The 16,996-nt window shown below is 35.8% G+C and overlaps 1 protein-coding gene across 1 annotated transcript in view; it reads right to left on the bottom strand.

The window, feature by feature from the left end:
• DOCK11 (dedicator of cytokinesis 11) overlaps positions 1 to 16,996 on the bottom strand; it is a 192,502-nt gene that overhangs the window by 41,094 nt on the left and 134,412 nt on the right. Inside the window, exons 35-40 of the mRNA XM_081081274.1 lie at positions 16,347 to 16,461; positions 10,439 to 10,505; positions 8,925 to 8,972; positions 7,386 to 7,528; positions 5,980 to 6,095; positions 3,810 to 3,947 (exon numbers count right to left, since the gene is read on the bottom strand). Of these exons, the coding sequence (XP_080937400.1) occupies positions 3,810 to 3,947; positions 5,980 to 6,095; positions 7,386 to 7,528; positions 8,925 to 8,972; positions 10,439 to 10,505; positions 16,347 to 16,461 (627 nt within the window). The remainder of the gene's footprint in view (positions 1 to 3,809; positions 3,948 to 5,979; positions 6,096 to 7,385; positions 7,529 to 8,924; positions 8,973 to 10,438; positions 10,506 to 16,346; positions 16,462 to 16,996) is intronic.

Raw genomic sequence — 16,996 nt, 5'->3', positions numbered from 1 at the left:
TTGGTGATTCTCATTGATGTTTCTCTCTATCCCTCTCCCTTCCTCTCTCTCTAAAATCAATTAAAAAAACACAAGATATATTTTTGCATAGGGAAATTAGTCAACATTATCATAACAACTTTGGTGACAGATGGTTAAGAGACTTATTGTGGTGATCACATCTAAGGAATGTGTCAAATCACTATGCTGAAAATAATATAATATTGTATGTCAACTATACTTTAAAAAGATATATATTGGCATAGAGAGTACAAAAGTGGCTGTCTAAATCAGTGATGACGAACCCTTTGAGCTCGGCGTGTCGGCATTTTGAAAAACCCTAACTTAACTCTGGTGCCGTGTCACATATAGAATTTTTTTTGATATTTGCAACCATAGTAAAACAAAGACTTATATTTTTGATATTTATTTTATATATTTAAATGCCATTTAACAAAGAAAAATCAACCAAAAAAATGAGTTCGCGTGTCACCTCTGACACGCGTGTCATAGGTTCGCCATCACTGTTCTAAACAGTCAAGTGGCTGTTACTTTGAGAATGTAGTCAGTCTGCTTTGTGGAAGATAAAATATACATATAACATAGGCTTTTTATAATCTCTAATGCTTACATGTCTAGGCAAGCAAGGAGTAAGCTGCTACAGAGTACACGATGGATGTTTTTCAGGGAATATGAAGCTAGAGGGCCAACCTTTTCAAAATAACTTCTTGGGAATCTTGAATTTAAAACCATGTTGTAAGAATCAACCTTCTTTTTATCACATTAAGACCAAGTGCAATGCTATGCAGATATGAATGTTTGATAAATGTTTTCTGATTGGCTGCCCGGAAATCTCATCAACAGGTTCACCAGATGAAAACAAACCTTGCTGGACAAGATATTCTAGTATGAAAATGAAAATAAAGGTGTATGGGAGGGCATAGCTGTAATGTAGTTAATTTACTATATGAAATCTTCTACCCACGTCACTTCTGAGTGGGCAAATGGCCAGAATCAATGGTGACTTCATAACTGTCAATTCCAATGGGCTTCCCTTCCCCCTTATTAGGACACTCTGTATCTCGTAATAATGTTGACACTGTTTTCTCTTTTGGCTTCCACAATAGCCTTCTTTCTTCCTACTTCTGTGACTGCTTCCTTTCATCTCTTCTACACATTTCTCTTCTAACCCTTTCCATGCTGTTTTTTTCCAATGTACTAATTTTGACCTATTTTTTTGGTTCTTCCTCTATATACACTTTAGGAGAAATTAAATCATTCCCATGGCTTCAACTACACTCATGCTGATGATCTTCCTAGTTCACTATGCTCCAGCTAAACTGTACCTTTTAGTCTCCAGAATTTCAAGCTCTTTCCCAACTCTGGGCCTTTGCATATGCATGTCCTTCTCCCTAGAGCAGCGGTCTCAACCTGTGGGTCACCAACCTGTGCGTCGCGACCCCTTTGGGGGTCGAACGACCCTTTCACAGGGGTCACCTAAGACCATCGGAAAACACATATATAATTACATATTGTTTTTGTGATTAATCACTATGCTTTAATTATGTTCAATTTGTAACAATGAAAGTACATCCTGCATATCAGATATTTACATTACGATTCATAACAGTAGCAAAATTACAGTTATGAAGTAGCAACAAAAATAATTTTATGGTTGGGGGGTCACCACAACATGAGGAACTGTATTAAAGGGTCGTGGCATTAGGAAGGTTGAGAACCACTGGGTTAGGGCAAATAAACTATTTTTTAATCTCTTTCCCTCAGTTTCTTATAAGATGCTTATAGTGAACGCAGTTTTCCATTTATTTCTTTATTCACAAATTGTATTAAATAGCAATTTTAAAAAACCTTCAAATCCACCTAATCTCTATATCAATTAAATGCAATAAGTAGTGATGACAAAAAAGCTTTCCATGCTTAGTTATCCTATTATACAAATCAATTAATTGAATTTCTTTATCTTGTTAAAGTTACACATACCAGAGAGGAAGGCCTGAACTGTGCCTTTCCATAATTTTAACTCCATTTTGGTTTATGATGCTTTTTATTACATTTAAAAGCTATCAGAAGCAGACCAGAAATAAATCTTTGCTATCTGTTTCAGTCATATTTATTCCTAAAAGTCTAGCCTGAGGTTTCTTTAAAAATGAGGTAAAGCCTGAAAATTTATAGCCAACAGATGCCATTAGCATTGAAAGGAAGGGCTCATTCATTTGACCCCATACTGAGTCTCTCTCTCCCTCCTTGCTCCCTTCCACCCTCTCTAAAAAGTCAATGGGAAAAATATCCTCAGGTGAGGATTTTTTTAAAAAAGGATATTAACACCCTGTTAATTTAAAAATGCTTTTAGCCAAGATTTCCTTATAATTACATTAACAGGCTATTTTTTTGTCATTAATTCACTGTTGTTTTTTGTTTTGTTTTGTTTTTTGTTAACCCTCACCAGAGGATATTTTTTCCATTGATTTTTAGAGAGAGAGAGAGAGAAAGAGAGAGAGAGAGACAGAGAGAGAAACATAGATGTGAGAGAGACACATCAATTGATTGCCTCCCATACACACCCAGACCAGGCCAGGGATCAAAATGGCAACCCATGCCGAAACCGGTTTGGCTCAGTGGATGGAGCATCGGCTTGCGGACTGAAGGGTCCCGGGTTCGATTCCGGTCAAGGGCATGTGCCTGGGTTGCGGGCACCTCCCCAGTGGGAGATGTGCAGGAGGTGGCTGATCGATGTTTCTCTCTCATCAATGTTTCTAGCTCTCTATCTCTCTCCCTTCTCTCTGTAAAAAATCAATAAAATATATATATATATATAAAAATGGCAACCCAGGTAAGTGCCCTTGACCAGGAATCAAACCCACAATCCTTCAGCCCGAAGGCAGATGCTCTAACCACTGAGCACGCTGGCCAGGGCAATCCACTGTTATTTTTAACAAATTTTAGTGAGTAGGCCATACATTGGAAAAAAAACTAGTAATTTACCAACATAAATAAATATAACATATTTACAACTATAGTCTGTCAGGGGTCCTCAAACTGCGGCCCGCGGGCCACATGCAAATACAAATATTGTATTTGTTCCCGTTTTGTTTTTTTACTTCAAAATAAGATATGTGCAGTGTGCATAGGAATTTGTTCATAGTTGTTTTTTTTAAACTATAGTCCGGCCCTCCAACGGTCTGAGGGACAGTGAACTGGACCCCTGTTTAAAAAGTTTGAGGACCCCTGGCCTATGTATTTAAATCCAGGAGTCACACTGCTCGTAAACAATGTTCAGTGAGTGATCAGCATGTGATCACACCACTTGGCGCATGGTAAATGGTTCTGTTGTAGAATGGCATGGCTTTCTGCAGCAGTATTGCCGGCAGATGTTCCCACTTTCCCTAAGCCATGCCCCAGCCATGTTTACTCAAGGTGACTGGTGAATGCATGCATTTACTAGACCTATTCAGTATAAATTTAAAATTACAGTAATACATATAGAAAACTTTTCTGTGAAATTAAAACTTTTCATACATACTTAATTTTAATTACACAGATGTGTCTACTTAAGTAAAAACAGGTAAACTAATTTATCAAATTTTTAACATATGCATTCAGAAAACCTACTTTATTACATGACAGACTTTCAGCTTTAACAGAAACCCCCTCGCCTGAATTAGTCTGTTATATGGAGGTTTTACTGTACTGACTTAATGGGTTCAGTGTCTGAGGTTTGTAGATGTCATAACAATAATCCTCTTTCCCCTCTTTTTTTCTTGCCATGAAGCAAGCCCACTAGCAGCTAGCCATAAAGCTTTTGTCCTTACCTTACTGATGAAAGCTCGCAATGAAGCAAATACATGTTTCAGCGACACCTCAGATTGTCCATTTTTAAGAAAAGCAAGATGAATATCAAATACTTTTTTCATTAATGGGTTGTGGCCATCATTATTTAAAAGTTGACTCTAAAAAAACATGAAAATAAACATAATTTTGGCAGAAACAGTTTATGTTACCCCTGCTTAGAATGAGAGATCTGACTTACCAATACCTGTTTATCAATCCATGTCTGAAAATTCCAGGAAAACAAAATGTTTAAAACATCTGTGCCATCTTTCAACTTGGAAATCTCAAAATACTACATAAACTACATCTATACTTGCTTCCATCATTTTATGCATAAGATGAAAAAATATTTTTCCAATGTAACACACCAAATACAGAACTAGGATGGGAAGAGTAGTTTCTATTAACCTAGCCATATTACTTTTCAAGTAAGAAACCAGTAAATTTAAAATAAATGGATACAAGTGTATTTCTCTGAGGAATACTAAGTAATGTAAGAATTAAGGAAAATATCAATCATATTTTAAAAGTCCATTATCTAATTTAATTTTTAAGTATGTTTAGTATAAGATATGTTTAGTCGTTGGTGAAAAATTAAACCCTCTATGAGTAGAGGTAATAACAGGTGTCACAATTGAACAGACCATATAAATTGTTTAAATGCTCCATGTAAAGAGACATAAATGAAACAATAAATTATAGAGAAATAACTATTGGTTTGTGAAACTTAAAAAAAAAGCATTGGTTAACTTCTCCAGCCCTATTCTCCTATCCCTCAAAAAACTAGCAGGTTACAACTTGGCCAAAAACAACAACAAAAAACTGACAAAATAATATTCAAAGTTTTGACAAATCTAATGGTAACATCAACAGCCAGAATCCATGCAGGGTGTCAGATTTTTCTGGCTCTTTCCTTAGTTTATTTCCAAACATGATATATGGTTAGAAGCTTAGACCTTTGTGATAACTGGCCTAGATCTGAATCCTGAGTCTGCCACTGACCAGCTATATGACATTAAATTCCCTGTGAGCCTCAGTTTGCTCGTTTTTAAATGGGAATAATAATAGTATCTATATCAAAAAGCCATATGAAGACTAAAAGTGAGTTCATATTTGTATTTTTTTAGTTTATTGGGGTATAATTTATATACCATAAAATTTACCATTTTTAAGTATATGGTTCAATTATTTTTAGTAAATTTACAGAGTTGTACAACCATCACAATCCAATTTTAGAACATTTCCATCACCCCAAAACCTCCCTGGTGCCCATTTGCAGTCATCCCCATTTCCCCCAGCCCCACAATAAAAAAAACCGATTTAATATTCATAAAGCACTTAGGGTAGTCCCTGACATCTACCAAGAGGTATGTTTGTTAATAAATGAGACATATATGACTAGGAGGAAGGAATACAATGCAAGCCTCGAGACCAAATATCCTTAGTTATTGGCACAATGAATTTGGTTTGCATTTTAATGAGAACTTAATATTTCATAAAGGGATACTGATGCCTATTTCTTATTAGTATCTAATTCGATTTTCCTTTGAGCCTCATGAAAAGCACAGAGGGGGGAGAAAAGAAAAAAATTATCTGTATAACTCAGGTGAAAGTGAGCACAATTTTTCACTTTTGAGTTCTCCCACCGATATTATATTACAGCTATGTAGTTTTTATTCTTTAAACACATCTATTAGCCCAATTTACTCCTTTAACAACCCTGAAAGTTCATTGCTTTGGCCTTATTCTTTTTAATCATAGTAATAATGATTTGTACTGAGGCAAACATCTGAGAAAAAACACTAAGCGCCTGACCAGGGAAGCCAGCCAGGCTGCCTGGACATCATCTAACCTAGAGACACCTCATGACAACAGGCATTTGAGAAAACCAATTCAGTCATGATTTGGGCTAAAACTACTGAATATTTTAATAAAAGTATGAAAGACATCTATTTTTAACCAGGAAAATGAAACAATTGGGTGTGGCAGGTGAGTCTTGGTGAATTCCCAAGGTCACACAGTAGCCAAACTCAGTCTATCATCAAAGTTTCCTGAGTGCTCATTGGGGCTTTTATTCCTATGACTGGTTATGTTTTGTTATAATGTTTTCTTTGCAATGATGCCAGCTGAATTTTAACTCTTCATTTTTACCTTGAAGCACTGGGTAAAAAACGATATGGTATCTAGCACTGTTAAAGAAACTTCAGTAGCAGTATTGCCTTCTAGAAGGGCCTGATGGAAAATGTCTGCTTCAGTTGTTGTAGAACCTAGGATTAAACAAAAAGTAAATTAAAACTGCTGAACAGAGATTCACATAATAGTTTTGAATGATTTCCCCTCCAAAAAACTTAGAGAGACAAGCAAGAAGAGAGGAGGCTCTCGATACTTGCAGACCTAATGAGTTTCACTGTGTTTGTTCCTAAATCAAATATAGTCTTGGTTAATCAAGTCTACCAATTTTTACTTAGAGCTGTGTATCAACAGCTCTGCACACATAATTAGGAGCCCACTCCTTTGGAGACAAGATTTTAGTGATGAACTATGGCAATATAACTAGGAAATAATGTGGGAGGCATTTTAGGCCGTGCAGGCTGTAAGCCGCATTTTTTAAAATGTCTTGAGTCTGTCGCGTCAGGACCCACCTGCTCAAGACATTCGTTTTATTATTAGTCCTTAATACAGGACACTTTTGCTGGCTTCCTTCTCTGCATCCTCCAGAGGACTGTATGGAAATGCAAGTTTTCTCACTCTTTGACTTTTTATTAATATTTGCTTTTCAAGGGATAGCTTCCAATTATATAACCCTCTAGCTTTCCCAGCTGGGCAAGATTTCTCTCCTTGTCCTACTCGCCTTATCAATACTTCAACCTGTGTGAAACACTTTTGTCAAAAAGTATTTACAGTTCTTTAATCTCTGCATTCAGCTCAGCATGTGTAACCCCTTAAAATCATTGAACAATAACTCTAAATAAATACTGCATACACTATTATGTTATATTATTATGCTAATATTTGCGTTAAAGTTTAACAGTAGAGCCCTGGCCAGTGTGGCTCAGTTGGTTGGGTGTCCTGCTTTGCATCAGGAGGTTGCTGGTTTGACTCACAGTCAAGGGCACATGCCTAAATTGTGGGCTCAATCCCCAGTAGGGGCCATGCAGGAGGTGGCTGAACAATGTGCACTCTCTCACATGGATGTTTCTTTCTCTCTCCCTCTCTCCCTTCCTCTCTAAAAATTAATAAACTATTCTTTAAAAAAAGGTTTAACAGTAGTAGTGAAGGATATTCAATGTAAATAAAAACACTTCAGTAAGAAAAACTGATTTAATAATGAATTAAGAAAAACAATACCATTACCTAAAATTGCTGAAAAATTTATGCATATTTTATTATAGTCATATATTATGAAATGATGATATATAAATACACAGATATGCAAATAGATCTATGTCTGTGAAATCATTTTCAATCATATTGGTTATTTAAACCAGGATTTCTTTAAAGTAAAATAGTATTACATATCTGTTTCAAATGGGGACCCCACACACATTTTCACTTACTGTGATTAAGTGTAAATGAACTTTCCAGGCTACTAAGATGCTGAAGCCGGGCCTGCATTACTCCTGATCTGTTTCGAAGAGCTGGCATGGTTTGAGATTTTCGGTCTACTCCAAAATGTTTTGACAGCCAGGCATCCTGTATCCTAAAATAAAATTTAAAGTTAGGAATTGGAGTACTCTAATACTATATCTCAATGTTAGATGTTTTTTAACTAAAAAAAAAATTAGGTTTCCACATAAACACAATACTATGATCAATATTCTTTCAACTATTACTTGGCTTAAATGAGACATCACTGGAAATTGTATGAAGTTTTAATATATATTTAAAAGAGCTGATACTATAAGAATATAATTAGGGAATTTAGAGTTATTTACTTCCCTCTTTCTCATCAAAAATATCAGTGTAAAGTAGACAACACTCTAATAAGATTCAGTCTTTTCTCAGGAGATGAGGAAGGGCAAGTCAGCAAAGTCAGTAAGAGGGCTGCTCAAAAGTTGAAATGGGGGAGGGGATTCCTGAATGAAGAAGGAGTGTCAATCAAATGTTTCTAAACTTGAGTTAAACTTGGACCAGAAATTTTTACTCTTTAAACATGTCTATTGCAAGAATTTGTAATTTTCTTCTTTAATATTAAGGTTTTATTAAAAATTACAACTGGGTCATAGAGGAACAAAATAAGAAAAATAGTGTGTCTATTCTCTAGGAAACATAGGGGGAGAGTCAGCAGAATGTTAGAGGTTAAGGCTCATGGTGGTAGTTACCATGCCAGTTTCAAGTTATGGGGAAAGACAGTGAAAAATGTCACCTGAATTATCTATTATTAGAATGTTCCAGAGACTCAGCAATTATAAACCCTATCCAAACAGCCTCTTCAGTTTTTGGAAGTGCAATGGAATTTAACATTAAAAAAATGAACTCTAGTTGTGTTGCTTTAATGACTACAAACTCTACCCCAACAATTTATCTCATTGAAATAAGCAAGTAGTATTTTCCTTAGGGTCTCTGAAATATTTTAAAATTATTTATTTCACTAAGACTTAAACAGCAAAAAGAAAAAAAATGCTCATTTATAATGTTATCCCAATCACTGTCGAGAATTTCTGTTTACCTTAGCAACTTAGGTGAGTACTGATAGTTTGTAGATAAAAATACAAATCTTACAACTGTCCTCAGTTTATGGTTTCCTGCCTTCTCTTGGATCTAGCCCTTCCTCACACATTCTTTAGAAAAGACAGCATCTGTTTCAGGATTGAGACAGAAACCCTGCACATAGGGCTAACCATTTTCCTTTGGAAAACTTAAATGTATCAGCTCACATTAGTTTAATTTAAAGTTTGAGTTGAGATATACATAAATCATGGGTTGTCCTTTTAAAAATTTGTATTGAATTTACTGGGGTAACATTGGCTAATAGAAATTATATAGGTTTCAAGAGAATTCAAAATGAATAATGTACTTTTTATATGGCATGATCAAGACTGCCCTCTGTTGGAAGAAACAGAAAAAAGTGGAAATTGCCATGCTATGGGAATTACCTTGCTATGTTTCTTTTTCCCATGTATCTAAAGTGAAACAAACATACTCTAGAAAGAAAAACAGTAGCATGTTAGTAATTATCTGCAATTTAACAAGTAATATTTGAAAATTCATGTGCTACAAAGAATGACTACTTAACTCATATTGTAATGTATGTTTTGATAGACAGAAATATACACATAACTAATTGGGGGCTTGCCATATTATATTTCTCTACATTTGCTAAAATTACATTGATATCAAAAAGGCCCATGTCTTCATGTATAATTTTAACAACATAAAAGAACCTATCAATGTTAATCATCCTTTGTTTTCTATATATCATAGCAAAAGTCTCTAGTATAGTTAATACCTAAAGAAAGTTTCATAAGCCCTAAAAGTTGGGGTAATTGCTATGCTTTTTTATAATGACATTAAAATACTTTCTATGACTATAAATCGCTAACACATACAGAATTAGGGAGGATAGCATACTAACCTCCCACATACCCAGCACCTGCCAGCCTCAGCAATAATCAATTCATAGCCATTTTTGTTTAATCTCTACCCTGAATAGGTCCTCTGTTGTCCTTCCATCCTTCCTATCTACCTACCTCCCATAGTTTTTAAAGTAAATCCCCAACATCATATATTTTCATTAGCAAAGATATCAATATAATTAGAGTAGTTTATTTTCTTTTTAATCTTAAGTACTGTTTTGATTGCTGCCATTTTCTGCAAAATTTTGAAATACTTTAATAAATATTTATGAATTATCCTCTTTGTGTTTTGGTAAACATGCACATATTTTATATATATCTGTACTATTTATTCAAAAGTTTGCTAGATTTCATTCTAATTTTTATTTTAGTTTTCTTAAATAATATTAAAATACCTCAGCATACCATACAGGGTGGGGAAAAGTAGGTTTACAGTTGTTCATATGGAAAATAATACAATTATTAATAAGTAATGATACAAGAATAAACTGTTTCAAGTAATCACTACTGTAACTACTTTTACCTCACCCTGTATATAACAACTTTCCACTTCTACCTAGAAAAAAAAAAGATTAGATTTTCCCAAGTGCCTTGGAATGGAGATATCTATATTAATCTATTAATCTATCATCTATTTATGTATCTGTACATTTCTGAAGTGGGTGAAATTACTCAGCTCTACCTTAGAGTACAAATTATAAATTCCAATAAGTTAAGCTGCTCTATTAAGCCAGCATTTGCTCTGAATGATTTAGTACAGTTGATGCCACTTCTAGTTTTCCAGAACACAAAAAGACTCCTGCCAGGCTATAAAAATTGTCTATTATTGGCTAGGCTTTTCTATAATATCACAAGTTTTATTCTCCATGTTTTTCCTCTATATGTGAAGAACCTGAATGTCAGCATCTATATTATCAAAATTTTCCACATTATTAGCAAATAAGATGTTGAAACCAAGAAAAAAGTTAACATTTTATTATGTATAAAAATCAAGCTCCCCAAATAAGGGGATATATATGAAAATGTTAACTTACTCTAAAAGTATGAGAATGTTTATGAGCTCCTGAGGAGATACTTTATTCCAGTAAGTTAAGAGAGTATCTGAAAATGGAATAAATAAAGCATTAGATCTGGAAATAAAGCAAATAACACAGTGAACCTCAAAGTACCAATAATTTAGCTTAAACAACCATCAATGCATGGCTAGTTGTGCACAATACACACACTGTATTCTTTTGAATTAATTCCAAATATGTATTTTAATTTCAACATTTTTATTTTTTAAATCTTCTTTTGGATAGCTCATCCCAATCTTCATATCATCCCTGAAAACAAAGGAAGGAAGCAGACCTGGGGTTTTTAATGAACATCCTAAAATTTTATGCAAGTTGGTGCATTTATGTGCATTTTGCTGAACGGTGGGGGTGTCTAGTACCTCTGTCTGCTACTTAAAGGGCTCTCTGAACCAAAAAGTCTAACAAATGTAAACTTTAGAGAGAGATAATTTTTTCTCTTCTTTGCCTTTGGGTTATAAACTGTGAAGTCCTGTCAATACACACAAATGTAGTATTTCAGATATAAAAGTCCCTTAAAATCTATTACATGTACTTATCCTTTTTTACCTATTTCTCCACTTTCAACACACCTACTTATGGATATTATTTTTAATATAAGAAAACTGCTGCCACTTAACTTTCCAACCCTTTTCTCATCCGACTCAGATATGTCAACAGATCCTCTTCTAAAATGTAAACATTTTGTAGGTATCGCAAAAGTAGGCAAACGTCCGAATTGCAAGCCCAGCGAGAGCCCCCTGCAGACAACAATGGAGGGCCAGGCAATGTTGGTCATATGGTGGGGGGGGGTTCCTGTGGGGTTTTGACTTCACTTCCAATTTTTTAAAGACCAAGAGTATTGGTAGTTCCTAATGATTATAAAATACTGATCATCTAGAATAAAAATGCTAGAATTGAGTCCAATTAGATTCGTGGTGCCTTTTAAAATTAAGGTATAAGTGACTTCCGGTTACCGCACCCCCCCTGCCTTTGGATGCGTTTCCCTCAGAGAAGGTGGGCTCCCAGAAGTCACTGGATTTCCGGTTGACTGAAGGCGCCATTTTCCCTTTGCTACGGCGCCATTTTCAGCTTGCCGCGCACCGGTTTTTCCTGTCAAAAAGCTGGTGGGACCTTCTTTCCACCCCTGAGCCGGCCAGCATCCACACCGTGCCCTGAGGCAGCTTCGATTAAGGTCTGTAAAAAGGGTGAAGGGCTTATCCCTGCTGTGGCCCGTCAGAAACTCTTAAACCATCTTCTAGTCAGTGGCCGAGGGCGGCGGCGGCGGCATAAAGCCAGAGGCCAGTCTCAGCCGTTTCCAAATCCCAAATCGGTGAGACATAATGCAGGCAGGGAAATTTGGTGGAGAATACAGGAAAGGTGATAAGAGACTTTCAGAATCTGAGAAATTAGACTTAAGTGTATGTGACGTGTCGAGTGACGAGTTTAAAAAAGCCTGGCTAACACTAAAAGAGCTCCATGACAAAGAGCTACACCGTTTACAGACCAAATTAACCAATTTGAGGAAAGAGCGATTGGGAGATGGAAGGTGGACAGGCTCCACAGCCAGAATTAAAGAGTTGACTGAGCAACAAAAAGTTCTCAATGGGACCATTCAAGCCTTGCGAGAACAGTTGCGCTCAAAAACATGTGACCGCTGTTCCGTGAATGAAACATATAAGAGTACACTACAGCAAGAATTTTACGATATCCAACAACGAAACCTTAAGTTTATTGCTGAGATCACTGCAGAAAGGAATAAACTAAGAGAAGAAAATAAAATGCTTTCTGAAAAACTTAGAGTGACTCAGCAAAAGCTTAGTTCTTCTGATAGTAGTGATGAGTTCGTTCCTTGTGCTCAAAAGACTGGGTCCGTTTTTACAGTCAGGGATCCTACAAATGATCAGCCGCTTCTGCCTAGGAGATCGAAAGAGCGGCCAAATACTGCACAGATTAAATCTAGAGGGAAAAAGGAACAGCAACACAGTCAAGAGTTAGCAATTCTAACTCAGAGTCCAGACCTCTTTGACCTGGTAGAGACATCTTATGACAAGATAGCTTCTAATACCAGTAAATCTACCACAGAAGGTACTTCCACCCAGAAGACACCTACACTTTTTCCCTTATTATATACACAGAGTAGTCAAAGGGAGCATGAATTTCAAGTTGTCTCTAACCTTTCTGAAGAGAAGCCTGGCCAGTCAAAAAAGCTAGATTTATTTACACAAAAGGCCTCCACACAGAGGGCCTCTACTCAGATGGACTTCCCTTGGATCTTTTCCAATTTTGGTACAGAACAAAGCCCAGTAATTGAAGCAGTATCTGAAACTTCAGAGGAAAACATGCCTGATAATAGACTCACAATTCACTCTTATTCAGAGAAAAAGCAAAGAATCTCTGCAAACGTATTTCCTCTTGACTATACTTCAAGAAGGAAAAGATCATTGATTGGTATTCCTCGTTACAACATTGGGTATTCAGAGAGAAGCAGCAGTTACCAGATACCTTCCATTCAACAATCAACTTCAAAAAAGAATACTAATGAATTTACAGTTGCAACAGGGTATGGTACTGACAGGCTTCAAGGTGATGACCAGAGTTCCATTGTGGGGTCTAGGATAAAGAGAAAAGCCAAGGTGCATACTGAAAGAAGGAAGTAACGCTCCCCCATCCTCTCTTTTAAGGAAACTGTTTTTCTTTCACAAGAGGACAGTCTTCCAGTGAATTCAGACTATGTAACTAACTGATAACCCCTAACTCTGACTCCATTTCTAAGAATGTAGTAAACAAGGCAGTAAGACTTAAAACAATTTGGAAAACGTCTTAGACTTTGAAACATTTACTTGTTGCCAGTTAATAAACTATAGCTCCCTCTACTTTCATATAAAGTATCTTTCTGTTGAAATTTAGTTGCTACTGTTGATGAACTAATAAAAAAGAAAGCCAAGAGAAGACCTGAAGGGAATTCTTTTCTTGTTGAAATTAAGTTGCTACTGTTTATGAACCAATATAAAAGAAAGCCAAGAGAAGACCTGAGTGAGTTCAACATTTAAACACATATAGAGTGACTACAAATATTTACCGGACGAGACAAATAACTAGAATACATCTATTGACAAGGACCCAGAAGCTGATATTTTTCAGAATACAATGAATGTGACTTTATAGATATCATATAGCATGACTTTACATGTATAAAAGCTAAAAAGGAGCTGTGACACTGACTGTACACTACTTATTAAAAATGTGCTTTTAAAAATCAAAAAGCAAAAGCCGAAGAAAGAACAATCTAATTAACAAAGATCAGATGTTTAGCAAGTAAGGTCAACATTTACAAGATAAGAACAACTTATGAAGTTCTCAAGAAACAAAGAAGTTATGGTTTTACCCATGACATTAAAAAAGCAGCCAGGACTTTGTCACTGGTATTACAGTTTATGGTATGTGTGTGTGTGCGCATCCGTGTGCCATGCACGTATGCCACAGTATATGGTGTGTATGTGTGTGTGCATGCATGTGCCATGTGTGTATGCCACAGTATATGGAGGGTGTGTGTGTGTGTGCATGCATGCGCCATGTGAGTATGCCACAGTATATGGAGGGTGTGTGTGTGTGCATGCACGCGCCATGCGCGTATGCCACAGTATATGTAGGGTATGTGTGAGTGAGTGTGTGTGTGTGTGTGTGTGTTTGTGTGCGCGCGCACGTGTGTGCACATGTGCATGCATCATGTGCATATGCACAAGTATTGGAGTGGAAGAAGGGAGAACTAGTCAGCAATGCATCTCACGCCTCCTTTCTTCAATCTGCCACCCCCAACCCAATTTTACTTTCCTTGAGCTGTGGTGGTGGTTAACATTTTTTTTTCATGTGTTTGTTTTTTGTTGTTGTTTTCTTCATGTATCTGTTGGGTCTTTTTTTTTAAATCAGATTTACTGAGAAAGTTATTGTGCCTTAAAAATCACCCATTTAAACAGTATACTGTATAACACTTTATAGTATATTTGAAGAGTTGTAAAACCATCACCACAGCTTTAGAATATCTTCATCACCCTATGAAGAAACCCCGTACACATTAGCAGTTACTATCTACTCTTCCCTACTTTTCATCTTGTGGGAAGAAAAAACAGTGAGTTATAGCTGTAGTTGTCAACTGATCCATCATCTACTGAAACAAAAATCCACCAGCTTGAAAATTATCTCCCTTTATTTATTTGTTTTACAAAACATGGAGGCCCATCACATAGCCTCAATATATTCTTTGTTTTAATAAAGTACTATGTAAAGCAGTGGTTCCCAAACTTATTTGGCCTACCGCCCCCTTTCCAAAAAAAATATTACTCAGCGCCCCTTGGAAATTAATTTTTTTAAATTTTAATAGCAATTAAACAGAAAGATATATGTATTAATGTTTCTACCTTTTTCGTAAAATATAGTAAAGAAAGGTGTAAATTAGGAACATTGAAGTTTGAAATTGTGAAACTATTTATTGAACTCAGAATAGAAAGATTATACAAAAAAAGTTAAAACAAATGCACCTGTGGCCATGAACGCCCCCCTGGATCGCTGCAGCGCCCACCAGGGGGCGGTAGCTCCCACTTTGGGAATCACTGATGTAAAGCCTAAACATATATACTTTTACTTTTAAAATATTCTTTTCTTGGTAATAGTTTTCTTTTTTAAGTGTTAACAGTATTGCAGATGCCCCCCCATATCCCCCACTTTGCCCCCCTCCACCAAGCCCCTGCCGCACCCAAAGACCTCCCCCAACTATTGTCTGTGTCCATGGGCTATGCATATATGCATATGTTTTGACTTTTACTTTAAGTTCTTTAAAGATGCTATTTATGTTTTTATCTACTGTTTTATTAATGTACCTTAGCATTTATTATTGATTTGTTTTAATATCAACTTATTTTGTTTTTATTACTATTTATCCTGCATTGTTAAAATAGATTTAAAGCAAGTTATATAGATACTGAAAATAGAATATAAATTAATGACTATGATAATCAGAACCCAGGTGCTTTTAAGTTCTTCATTCCTGCATTTTTTTTTTGAGCAAAAGTATTCAGAAAAGGAAGAAAACTGTATGAATAAATGTGGTATTTGGAAATAAGATAACCTGATTTGACTTCCACGTCCAGAAGACATGAAGTTTATCAAAATCCTTTGGTTATATTCTATCATATAATATAGAAAGGGAATGATAATACTAATAAATAATATAATTATATAGCAAGGAGAAAAAAAAGTGTGAAAAAGAGCCTGGAAATATACAAAACCATAGAGTTGTACTATGTAACAATGGCATTCCTTACCCTCAAAGAATCCTTCCTATCTTTTTGTTTGCTTTTTGTTTTCCAAATCTTGGGTCAAATAAAAGTTAAAGCATTAAATATGACTCTGGTTATTATGTTTCTCTGTTTATATTGGTCATTTAATGCATTATATGCTCTGCATGAAAAAAAGTTTAGCTGATCTCTCCCCCTTTCTTCCACCAAAGGACTCGTATGCATGCATATAAGCCTAACCAATGGACACAGACTACAGGGGGGGTGAGGGCATGAGTGTGTGTGGGGGGCAATGGGGCAATAACGACACATATGTAATACCTTAATAAAGAAAATAAAAGTTTAGCACTTCCAATACTATTGCCTCATTTTAGAAATTAAATTTTAAAATAAAAAAAATTGTTTCAAAGAATCAAATTATATGACTAAAATGAACCTATTTTAAGTTAAAATACAGGAACATTTAAAAGGTCAGAGTCTTTAAAGATCTGTTTCTAATGAGCATGTGCTCTAGGCGATGGTCAAACACTGTATGAAACTGAGCCTGTGAGGGTAAATGTGTAGTAGAGTCCAGGCTTAGTATGCTGGTAACTCACCTTCAGAAATCATTTTTACTATATACAGATAGCACATCAAGAGGCTTCTGATTTCATACTGATCCAGTCGGTTATACTGGGATGATACGCTGCTCCTCGTAGAATTCTGCCGGGTCTATAATATAAAGACAGCAATTTTGTTAACAATATTGGTACTATAGTTTCCCATATCCTTTAATTCAAAAACTATTTTTATCATTCGTCCTATTTGGGAAAATTCTAAGCATAAATCCAAATTTTTAAAAATATGTTTTTATTGATTTTTGAGAAAGAGAGAAAGGGAGAGGGAGAGAGAGATAGAAACATAAATGAGAGAGAAACATCGATCAGTTGCCTCCTGCAATCCCTTACTAGGGATCAAGCCCACAACCCAGGTATGTGCCCTGACCAGGAATCAAAGCAGTGACCTCTTGGTGCATGGGATGACACCCAAGCAACTGAACCACATTGGCCGGGCCATAAATCCAATTTATATCACACTTGGAGGGTAAATGGGCTGACTCTGTTGCCACTGTACCTAGTAATAGCACTGGAAATTACCTTGGGGTCTTCACCAAGAGATAGCCATGAATACTGTGAATGTTTAATTCCCATAGGTCCTGTGTTTTAGTAGTAAAAATGTTAAATAATTATATATGGCTATTCCCAGA

The sequence above is a fragment of the Myotis nattereri genome (assembly GCF_964212035.1).
Source record: "Myotis nattereri genome assembly, chromosome: X".
Classification (NCBI taxonomy): domain Eukaryota; kingdom Metazoa; phylum Chordata; class Mammalia; order Chiroptera; family Vespertilionidae; genus Myotis; species Myotis nattereri.
This window is presented reverse-complemented; position numbering and strand designations above follow the sequence as displayed.